Below are 11,503 nucleotides of genomic sequence, written 5' to 3' on the forward strand. Positions count from 1 at the left end.
GGGTCAGTAGTACCGCGCGCTATACATGCCAATGTACCCGGCACGTAAGAAAAACAACGCAAACCATATAAACATGACTGCGCATATCTAGTTTGAAAACCGCAATCAGCGAGTCAGTTGTTTAATCTACCATAGAGAAACATCCTGTGTTGTAACGAATCTATTTTTGAAGATTTTTCTAGTGAAAAAAATGCTAATTCTTTTGCCAATTACATTTTAATTGTGTAGCGAATTCCACAATTGCGCTTCAGAATATATACAATGAAGTAATCGAAGACATTTCCTATACATTACAGACAAGTGGAAAATTTTGGTAAAATGTACAGACGAGGAAGATATGTCCGGCGCATCGAAAGTACATCATCGGAGGACGACGAAGTACTTACACAAACTACAGAAGAAACGGTGAATCAAGAATTGTCGCATAGTGATTTTGACGATAAATCTAACGATGAAGACGTTAGTCAAGATAGCTGTGACGACTCCACAAAGCAAAGCAGTCCTATTGATGAAACAGTAGGTTCACCGACATTACCGTCAGAATCCCCTCATACTTCTTCACCTGCTCTAGAAGCGGTGCCACGGCAAACAGTACTTGAACAGGTAAACGCTAATCGGATCAATCGTATGGAAAAGATGATCGAAAACATAAACAACGCATTGAATCGCTTCCAAGCACCACCGACACACTCCGATGAAATTGATAAGAGCTGGAAGTTTTCGAATGAAACGGACCAATGCGGGAGAGCCGAATACTCCACCTCACATATACGATGGGATCACCTGAAAGCTTTCCCGAGCGGGATAGCCGCAAACAAGATGTGGGAGGAGTGGAACCGCTACGTTGAAAATTTTGAAATAGCGGCATCACTTAGCAATGTAACCGACCCCGTCAAAAGAACTCAATTACTGTTCCTTTCAATGGGAGACGAAAAGCAAGGAATCGTAAAAGCCGCCAAATTGCGCCAAGGTTTATCAAACCCCGGCTGTTACAGCACGTTTGTGACTAACATTCAGCAGTACTTACGCTCTATGACGGATACTGCCGCCGAGCACGAAGCGTTTTCAAAAATGACGCAAGCCAATGGCGAATCAGCAGTTGCTTTTCACGCAAGATTAATGTGCAAGGTTAGATCCTGCAACTACAGCATTGAAGATGAGGACAGATTCGTCCGGGCTCAGCTCCTGACTGGTCTCAGGAACCGAGAATTGGTAAAACAATCAAGAACATACGGCTACGATACGAATTTTATCGTTCAATCGGCGACACGCAATGAAGCTTTCGAATCGGAAATTAAACAACGAGATGAACACAGCGTGCTGGAAAATCGAAGCGACCGCAGTCGGCAGCCCTACGACCAAGTAAACCGTAAGCGTCTGAATACAAACAACAGGAATGGTGGACCCCCAAAAAGCCAGCAACGTTACAATGACTCTAGCCAACGACCATCCGATCGGCGGTCAAGATGCACCAGATGCTTCCTCGTTAATCATCGAAATGGTATATGCCCGGCACTCAACCGTAACTGCAACGTGTGCGGTAAACGTGGTCACTTTGCAGCGGTCTGCCGACAAAAACAAGTCAATGTCATTCATAGCAGACCAACTAACAACATGATGAATCTGATCCCTCAGACGACCATATCCCGGAGAACAAACAGGTATCGATCAATGAACAGTAATTTTTATATTAATAGAAAAAATCTTAATAAACAGTACTGACTACACAAAATCACTGACACTGTGTTATATTTCTTGTTATATTTCCACTCAATTCAGATGCTCAACGCCCTTTCACTCGAAGATGTTGTAATCCCTTGTTCCATTGGATCATCTTCACCTATCCGATTCCTAATTGATTCAGGCGCAGACGTAAATGTTATAGGAGGAACCGATTGGACTCAGCTGAAACGAGAATCCCAGACAGGGAAAGCAAATTTAGAAATATTGGAAGCACCTACTAATAAGTTGCATGCATATGGGACTCAAGAGCCGATGTTCATCGAGTGTTCTGTCAAAGTCGTTATCGTTGCTGCAGCATCGGCTAGGCCAGGTATACCAGCTGTTTTCTTTGTAATTCCGAAAGGTACGCGGTCATTGCTGGGGCGTTCTACATCAAGCGACATGGGACTATTACATGTCGGGGGCGCAGTCAATCAATGTACGTCATTGCATAATAATTTTATATTTCCAAAAATACCAAAAGTAAAAGTCAAATTCAGCATCGATAAATCAGTACCACCTACTAAAACCGCATACTATAATATACCAGCAGCCTACAGAGCAGCAACACAACTGAGGCTACATGAAATGGAGACTCAAGGAATCATAGAAAAGGTTACATCCGCTCCTGGTTGGATCAGCGGCATGTCCGCGGTGGCGAAGGGGAAGAACGATTTCCGCCTCGTGGTAAATATGCGTGCACCTAACAAAGCGATCAACCGCGAATATTTCAGGTTGCCATTACTTGAAGAGATGAAAGTCAAACTTCATGGGGCAAAATATTTTACAAAGCTTGATTTGAAAAATGCGTTTTACCACTTAGAATTGTCCGATGAATCCCGAGACTTGACTACCTTTTTGACGGAAAACGGCATGTATAGATTTACCAGACTCATGTTTGGTGTAAATTGTGCCCCAGAAATATTCCAGCGCGAAATGACGAGAATCCTAAAAGATGCAAGTAAGAACATAATCATATACATCGATGATTTTCTCATCTTCTCGGACACTTTGGATGGGCTACACACAGAAGTTGCAAATGTACTACAAATTTTGAGAGCAAATAACCTGACCTTGAATACGGCCAAGTGCGAGTTCGACAAGACCAAGATACAATTTATAGGTCACGAACTTGATGGTTTTCACATCGATAAGGAGAAGATACGATCTGTACAAAATTTCAGAGAGCCGACAACACTGTCAGAGCTTCGGAGTTTCCTGGGATTGGCATCATTCCTCAGTCCATATTTAAAAAATTTGGCTGATATATCTAGTCCATTATGGAGCATTACAACCTCTAAAACATGGTCATGGGGTAACGAACAAAGGCACGCATTCAACGTAATTAAGCAGAATATTACTGATTGCACGATATCGCTAGGATTTTTCTCAGAGGACGACAAAACTGTTCTCTACACGGACGCCTCCCCCGTTGCATTGGGCGCTGTTCTCGTGCAAGAACAGACGAATCAAGCGCCACGTATCATTAGTTTCGCCTCTAAGTCGCTGACACATACAGAAAAGCGTTATGCTCAAAACCAGCGAGAAGCATTGGGGGCAGTCTGGGCAGTGGAGCACTTCTCTTACTTTCTACTTGGCAGACATTTCACGCTCCGTACTGACGCGCAAGGTGTTGCCTTTATACTCAACAGAACGAGGGAAGACTCGAAGCGTGCAATGACTCGTGCCGATGGTTGGGCACTTAGATTAAGCCCTTATCGATACGACATCGAGTATATCCGTGGTACGGACAATATTGCCGATCCATCATCTAGGCTTTACAATGGGGATGACACAGCGTTCGACGAAGAAAACAGCCCATGGGAACTAGCAACTCTCGAAGCAAACTTGATAAATATTCTAACGGAAGCAGACATTAAAGGTGCTACAGACCAAGATGAGATGCTGCAAAAAGTGCTGAACGCGTTGAAAACTGGAGTTTGGGCACATGATTTGCAAAGGTATCGTACCGTTGAGAAGAATCTGTCGGCTCGAAATGGTATACTCACCAAAACCGGATGTGCGGTAATCCCAAACGCTCTCCAAACGCGAGCTTTGGAGGTAGCACACGAAGGTCACCCATCAACAGCAAAAATGAAGAGTATCATGCGACAACGTGTGTGGTGGCCAGGAATGCCAAAAGACATAACTAATTGGGTGGAATCATGCAAAATTTGTTGTGTCAACGGCAAACCGGAGAGGACAACACCTATGGAACGAATATTCATCCCAAAGACAGCTTGGGATACTGTGGCATTAGACTTCAACGGCCCCTATATAAAGTTTGGCGGTATACTTATCCTGGTTGTGGTCGACTATAAATCAAGATACGTCATAGCTAAACCGGTTAAAACAACTAGTTTTGAATGCACCAAAAATATACTCAATGACATATTTGAAAGAGAAGGGTTTCCAAAAGTCATTAAAACGGATAATGGTCCACCATTCAATGGGCAAGATTTTGCGGATTATTGCAAACAACGGGATATCACAATAGTTTACTCGACACCTCTATTTCCCCAGCAAAATGGTTTGGCTGAAAGCTACATGAAGCTAATCAACAAAGCTATGGCAGTGGCTATCGCAAAGAAAACAAACTACGTTGAAGAACTAAGAAAAGCGGTGAACGCCCATAATGCGGCTGCACACAGTATTACAAAAGTTCCACCAGAAGAGGTGATGTACGGACGGAAAATCAAAAGAGGATTACCCTTGCTTCAACACCGCGAATCAGATTTCGATGAAGCCCTCTTGGAGAAGAGAGATCGCGAGGCCAAATTGGCTGAAAAAAAAAACGCGAAGACGCGCGACGGGGTGCCCGACACTGTAGAATTAAACCGAGAGATGAAGTTGTCGTTGTCAAGCAGAATCGTTTGAAAGGAGATCCGCGTTTCTCTCCGACAAGACACACAGTATTAAAGGAACATAACGGCAGCCTCGTCCTCATTGATAATCGTGGAAAAATATCCAAGCGACATGTACCTCAAACAAAAAAAGTCAGACCGTGGCGCGAATCATCAACATCCACACCGGCGTCAAGTCAGGCACTAAAATCCCAGGCACCAAAATAATTTTAGTGCCTGGAATTAAGCGATTGTTGCGCCACCTGTGTGTCAAATTTTGAAACCGTCAAGCTAGGCACCAAAATTCAGGCACCAAAAAATTTTTGTGCCTGAGTGTAATATTGCATACTTGATAATATTTGCAATTATATAAATTTAATTTTTCAATGTTTTTTATAGAATTCAGTATTCAGCACAAGATGTTCATCGCATACAAAAAATCGCAAGAGGAACGTTCTATCAGCTATAAATTTTTTTTTCGTATATGAAAAGATAGTGGGTCGTATGAATAAAATGTAACAAGAATAATTTTGATTGTGTTGATTATCTATAGCGGCCCTTGTATGAAGAATTCATTACCTCTTCGGACCAGAAAAATCTTTCTGATCCTATGTGCGGGTTGCGAATCATTACTGCCCTTACACGTTGATTAAAAATAACATTACTTAGAACAAATAATAACGCATAAAACATGACACGATTTCTTTGTTTCCGCTGTTGAAACCAAGTTATCAGTACTGTACATTAAAAAAAACTACACAACTCAACAACCAAAGCGACATTGACTTACCCAGTAATACAATCCAGTCCCGTGTTCCATACACATTGTGGGAACTGTTCCGGTAGTTCTGTTGCGACGACATCTGACTGACCAGAAACATTTTCGAAAGAATCGTCTGTGCCGAAATCATGAGCACCGAATCGCACATTCAGATAGCCAATGTTGGTTAGAATGTCACTCGGCATTTCGACAGCACTGAATGGAATCTTCGACGGCGTCTAGAATCCACCGGTATGTCAATGTTCTAGACCAAGGGTTGAGGGTAATTCCGTAGGATCTAAGGAAAACAAATAATGCATTAATTTGTGGAAAAATTGCCAAATTACAAAATACTTACTCGTCACCGAAGTCTTGACGGCATCTGTTGTTTGTAGCAGTCGCGCGGTTGTAAATGTGCCCTTCGATTTTGGTATCGCATTCCTGGTACGACCATCAGTTGTCCACGAGCGTGTACATGAATTTTGCAGTTAATCATGTGTGTTGAGAGATGATAATAAGTGATGAAAAAAATTGTGATGTATGAATTGGTTCGAGAAAGAGTTCTCGCACGATAATGAAGTGTTCAAAGTGTTGGGTATAAAATGCAACCAAAAAAATCGCTTCAAAGTATTAAACTTGCGAAATAAATTGAAGAAAGAACTTCAAGCAAGTTTTAATACTTCCATCCCGAAGAAGCCAACTGAACGCGTTTCCATTTGCATGGATGCGAGTACGTTGGTCAGGGATATACAAATATTTTCTGAGAGCGTTACTGCAAACATATCAGAAAATATTGTTCAAACAAGCAACGCCAATCAAGATTTTGAGGAAACGGCTATAGTTGGTAATATTTCATTCCCAAAGAAGCCAACTGAAAGTTCTTCCATTTTCATGGAAGCAAATACGTTGGCCAGGGATATGCAAATATTCTCTAAAAGTGTCACTGCATGTGTATCAGACATTTTTATTGAGACAACCAACGCCAATCAAAATCAAGATTTTGATGACATGGCTTTAGTTGCCATCGACGCTGCTACTAAGCGATTTGAAAAAGTCTCGATGACCTCTAGTCATATTGATGACATGAACGCTATGTTCGAAGAGAGTGATTTCAGTGAACCATTCACACAGGAAATGGCCACAACACTCAAAAACGAACAAAAAGAGGTAATATCTGATAAAGATAATCGAGAATTGCCATTCCATATGAGCGATGATGATAACATAAACGCTATGTTCGAAGAGAGTGATTTCAGTGAACCATTCACACAGGAAATGGCCACAACACTCAAAAACGAACCTATGCGTCCATGCACTGTTTTGAATAACAGTGAAAAAAAAGAGGCAATGTCTAATAGAGATAATCGAGAATTGCCATTCCTTATGAGCGACTTCTACGATTCTGGAGAAAGACGCTACTGGACAAGAGAGCAATTTAATAAAGTTATCAACCTTGAAACATCAAAGTTGATTCGATATAAGCAAGGGCATGCTCAAAGAATGAAATTGAAGACCCTTGCAGAACAAATTGCATTTAACACGTATCACGATTTGATACGCCATCCGAATGCAACCTGTAAAGCGTACATTAAAGACATAAAAGATTATGTCCCAATGAAAAAAAATGTACGAACAATTAAAATATTTGCTCGTTGCATGTTCCCTACATGTAAACGATTTATATTCATTGCAACTTTCGCAACTAAGGGCCACACCGCAATTGAGTTCAAAATACTCCATGACATGGAGGTTATGCATCATTCCAAAAATATGGTGTCCCAAATGCGTGGCAAGGAACGAGTAATCGTTCAAGAAGATATGTTAAAAACTATTCCTCGTTTATATATTCGTGAGCAAGCACGAAATTTAGCGGAAACTGAGGAATTCAAAGTTGATTTGAACCTAAGAAAACGCGTATCGGATGGCACAGCGAGACAAATTGTCAGTGAAGCCAGACTAAAGTTACGATACGATAAAGATGTTTTCCTAGCATTGATGAAAATGGTCGGCGAACGTGTTTGCTCTATACTTAGTTTGCAATACCGACCATGCAACATCATACTGATGAAAAAAGAGCAGTTAAATTTAATTCTGGCAATAACATCTAGAGATGGGCCTCTGGACTTCCATCTCGATGCAACTGGCACTAGATGGTACTCTATAACAAACCACATGATGCTACTGTACAGCATGGTAGCAGATATTAAAATAGTGGAAACAGACAAAAATGCCAAACCGTTTCCTATCGCCAGTTTTTTTACTGAAGACCATCATACATCAAATATAGAACTGAATTTGAGGTCTATAGTAAAATTCTGTGCTAGTAATTCCACCAGAAAATGTTCATCATTTATTAGAACGATTACAACTGATTTCTCACTAGCTGAAATCAATGCTGTTGTACAATCGTTCAATATGATGACATTAACGGAATATATCCGAAATTGCGAACAATGGATCCGCGATATTAAGGATAGCAAACCAGTTGAACATGTTATTGTGAAACTGTGCAGTTCACATATAACTAAACTGATGTATAAAGATATTGACAAGTACATTGGAAAAGAGAAGCCAGAAAATCGAATTTGCAGAATTGCTTTGGCTTCACTTTTCAATGTTAAAGAGATAAATGTAATCTACCATTTATTGAAATTATTATTCCGATTTTTGATCGTTGATACGCCCAACAAAAAACATAAGGCATATGATACATTGGCTACTGAGTTCAATTTAACGAAGGATCCAATGTTTGAAGAGTACAACGACAATAAAAACTTGTTTGGTAATGATAATGGTAATGATATTGAACAAACACAATACAAAACCATTTATGAATCAAGTCCGTTCTATCAGAAAGGACTTGAAATATACAAAAATACATTGTATGAAGAAGGCATTGTTGAATTTACAGATGATAACGTAATGAATAACTTCATTACTGTTATTTTAAAAAAGTATATTGCGTATTTACCGCTTTGGACTCCAGTTTTGACTGCCAAAGATTTTAAGGGTATGACGCTTAAAGAACAACAAAAAATGAATCGTGCCAATAATGGAGTGATTGAAGGGTATCACCGTATAATCAAAGCTTATATCGACGAATGTAAGTTTATCGGTGATACACCGCGAGTTAGAATTGATGATTACATAATTCATGTTCACGATGAATTAATAAAGGATATGATCATCCAATTCAACCTTAATATACCTGCAAGCTGTAACTCAAAAATGATTCGAAATAAAACAAAAAACGTTTTGTCGAACAAGAAGTCTGAGCTGCAGGTTACATCAACTCCATTATCAACAAAAAATAAAAAGATATCTACTCTCCAAACCAAACGTCGAATGCAGAAAACTTTGATGTTCAGTCAAAGTTCAAATTCGTCTATGAGTAGTACTGAAAAGAGTAAAAGTGCATGGCAACTTTCAGACCTGCGTAAGGCAAAAGAAAGTTTCAAAAAAGGCACAAGCAAAAGGAAGTTACCTTTTTGCGAAAAGGAATTACAAAGCATCGAGCTTATGGAGAAATATTGGTCAAGTGATGAAAACTTGACACCTATCGGGAAAAAAAATCGACTAAACGATTTAAGCCCGATCATGGAACTCGAAGAGCTAGAAAAAGACGAAGATATCAAAGAAAACATCCGGCTCAACAATTTAAGCATAAAGCTTGAAGAGCCAAAAGATATCGAAGCAAATATCCTTGAAGAGCCGGAAAATGATTCAAGTATTTTCAGAGGATTCGATGAATCCTCCGAAGAATTGTTTAAAGGCACAAAAAGTTTCATAAAAGAACTGAAAAAAAATATTTTACCCAATGGATTAATGAAAGATCCTGCCTATTATTACATAACTAGAAACAGTTATTGTAATCACGTTAAAGTGGCACTAGTTAATGGCGATTATCTCAACTATAGCGACCTAAAGACATTGATAACTGACGATAGTTGGCTATCCAATTTCTTGGTCGACTTTTGTGTGCGGTTATTGTGCAAGATGTATCATCCAAATGCATACATATTATGCTGCGATTTTACACCTTCGCTGTTTGGATTTCAATCTATGGAGCCCATAAATGTTCGGCGGCTTTGTTCTAGACTCATAGATTCTGAAATCACTATTTTACCAATGCTGAATAATTCCCACTTCACTGTCAGCATTATCAATAAAAAAGAAATGGTTTTCATTTCCTATGACTCAATGAAAAATGACTCAATGAAAAAGTCTAGACAAATGTATTTGAAGTTCTTGAAAACTTTAAAATCAGTAAAGCTCATGAAGACTCTTGAAGATAAGGAAGTCATTATGAAAGCTATCGAATTCATTGAGAAACTGAAACCAGTTGAAAAGAACTGCCATCAGCAGTCAGATACCTCGAGTTGCGGTGTTCATGTCTTGAATAACATAGAGCTTGAACTCACCGACAAGGAAATGCACAGGACAAATTTCTGTCCTAAAACATTAAGAAAACATTTTCTACAAACCATCATGATAAACTCTGATAATGTAGAAAACATGTGCGCAGGATGTGGTGTAATTGAAGAGTGGTCTTCTTTTACTAGCATTTCCGATAGCTCGCGTTCTTGCAAGCAAGATATATGGGTACTCTGCGAAGGCTGTAACAGATGGTGGCATACAAGGTGTGCGAAACTCCCAAACTATGGGTTGCAATATGTTTCATTTTTTTGCAAAATGTGCAAAAACACGGAATATGAATTTGAACCCAACTTGAACACTTTAAAACATCATTTGAAGATGTTTGATTCAACTGGTACATTGGCTTAAGACTTCGTATATGAACAGTAGAAAAGCTACATTACAGCTAATACTTTCATAATACAAGTGGCGAAATGTAAACCATGATTGAAGAAGCTAAATTTTAGCATATTCTCTGTAGTTAGTTTTTTGTGTAAGCCCATAGTATCCCCATAGTATTCCTTAATCCCTTATAATTCCTGTATTCTAATCCATGCATGTAACTCCGCCAGTAAAGCAGTTCTCAATAGAAAATACAGTGTCCTATTGGTAGGAAGTGTATTATCCAAATGCTATTGAAAATTGTATCTGCCGGTCACAAGCCCGGATAAAGGAGGAGTGATGCTTTATATTCACTACTAACTGGCTGAACTTGATGATAAGCTTTTTTATTTTTAATGTATTTCGATGTCCTAGGAACGCTTACCAAGGCTGCACATGTTGCGTTGATGTCTGAATATACCAACATCGAAACCAGATTTCGCATCAAGTTGATAGTTGCATTCTGTTCGTCGTCGTATTTCAGGATTATTTTAAAAGGAAACCGCGCGATGTTTTGAAGATGATCCAGGAAAATGTTATTCGTTATGCTGTTACTTACCCTGAACAAACAACACGAAAATCTGTTACGGCAATGGATGTTGTATACGCTAAAGGTAAAATATAAATTTTTTGTAATACTGTGGTATTTTAAACCGCATTTTTTTCGCAGATCTCGCGTAAAGCTGATAGTTGCATTCTGTTCGTCGTCTCCGGATTAATTAATAAGGAAACACGTAGTGTTTTGAATGTGTTCCTGAAAATGTTTACCAGCAAGGAAGATCTGTTGTATGAAAAATTATCAGATTTATTGACTTATTGTACCAACAGCAGTTCGGATTTACTGATACTGATGGAACCTTTCTGAGACGCAGTAAGAAGTTGTAACTTTATTTTACATTTTTATCTAGAAAAAGCTATTCAATCACCGTGAAAAATCTTACCCGAAACCCGGAGGGTCAAATCATTCGATTTGTTATATTATTAGCTAACTCTGACGAAATTTTGAACGAAATTTATCGGGTCGTTCAAAAGTTATAGTCGAAAACGTAAATTTGTTTCTCATATGAGAGATATTTTTACATTTTAAAAATTTTTGTATGAAGGCACCCAAAAAGGCACTTCTAGATGTGCGATCATTCAATTTGTTATATTATTAGCTAACTCTGACGAAATTTTGAACGAAATTTATCGGGTCGTTCAAAAGTTATAGTCGAAAACGTAAATTTGTTTCTCATATGAGAGATATTTTTACATTTTAAAAATTTTTGTATGAAGGCACCCAAAAAGGCACTTCTAGATGTGCGATCATTCAATTTGTTATATTATTAGCTAACTCTGACGAAATTTTGAACGAAATTTATCGGGTCGTTCAAAAGTTATA

General features: G+C 39.0%; 2 protein-coding genes across 2 annotated transcripts; both read left to right on the plus strand.

Annotated features, from left to right (window-relative positions):
• Positions 1-318: 318 nt before the first annotated feature.
• On the plus strand, positions 319-1,889 carry LOC131433998 (uncharacterized). The gene is made up of 2 exons (XM_058600617.1): positions 319-1,661; positions 1,780-1,889. The coding sequence occupies exons 1-2, from the start codon at positions 319-321 to the stop codon at positions 1,811-1,813; spliced, it is 1,377 nt and encodes a 458-aa protein (XP_058456600.1). The 3' UTR covers positions 1,814-1,889.
• A 1,510-nt stretch (positions 1,890-3,399) lies between these two features.
• On the plus strand, positions 3,400-4,599 carry LOC131433999 (uncharacterized protein K02A2.6-like). Its single transcript, XM_058600618.1, has one exon. It carries the CDS (start codon positions 3,400-3,402, stop codon positions 4,597-4,599), a length of 1,200 nt encoding a protein of 399 aa, XP_058456601.1.
• The last annotated feature ends 6,904 nt before the right edge of the window (positions 4,600-11,503 follow it).

Source organism: Malaya genurostris, chromosome 3 (assembly GCF_030247185.1).
Source record: "Malaya genurostris strain Urasoe2022 chromosome 3, Malgen_1.1, whole genome shotgun sequence".
NCBI classification, from domain to species: domain Eukaryota; kingdom Metazoa; phylum Arthropoda; class Insecta; order Diptera; family Culicidae; genus Malaya; species Malaya genurostris.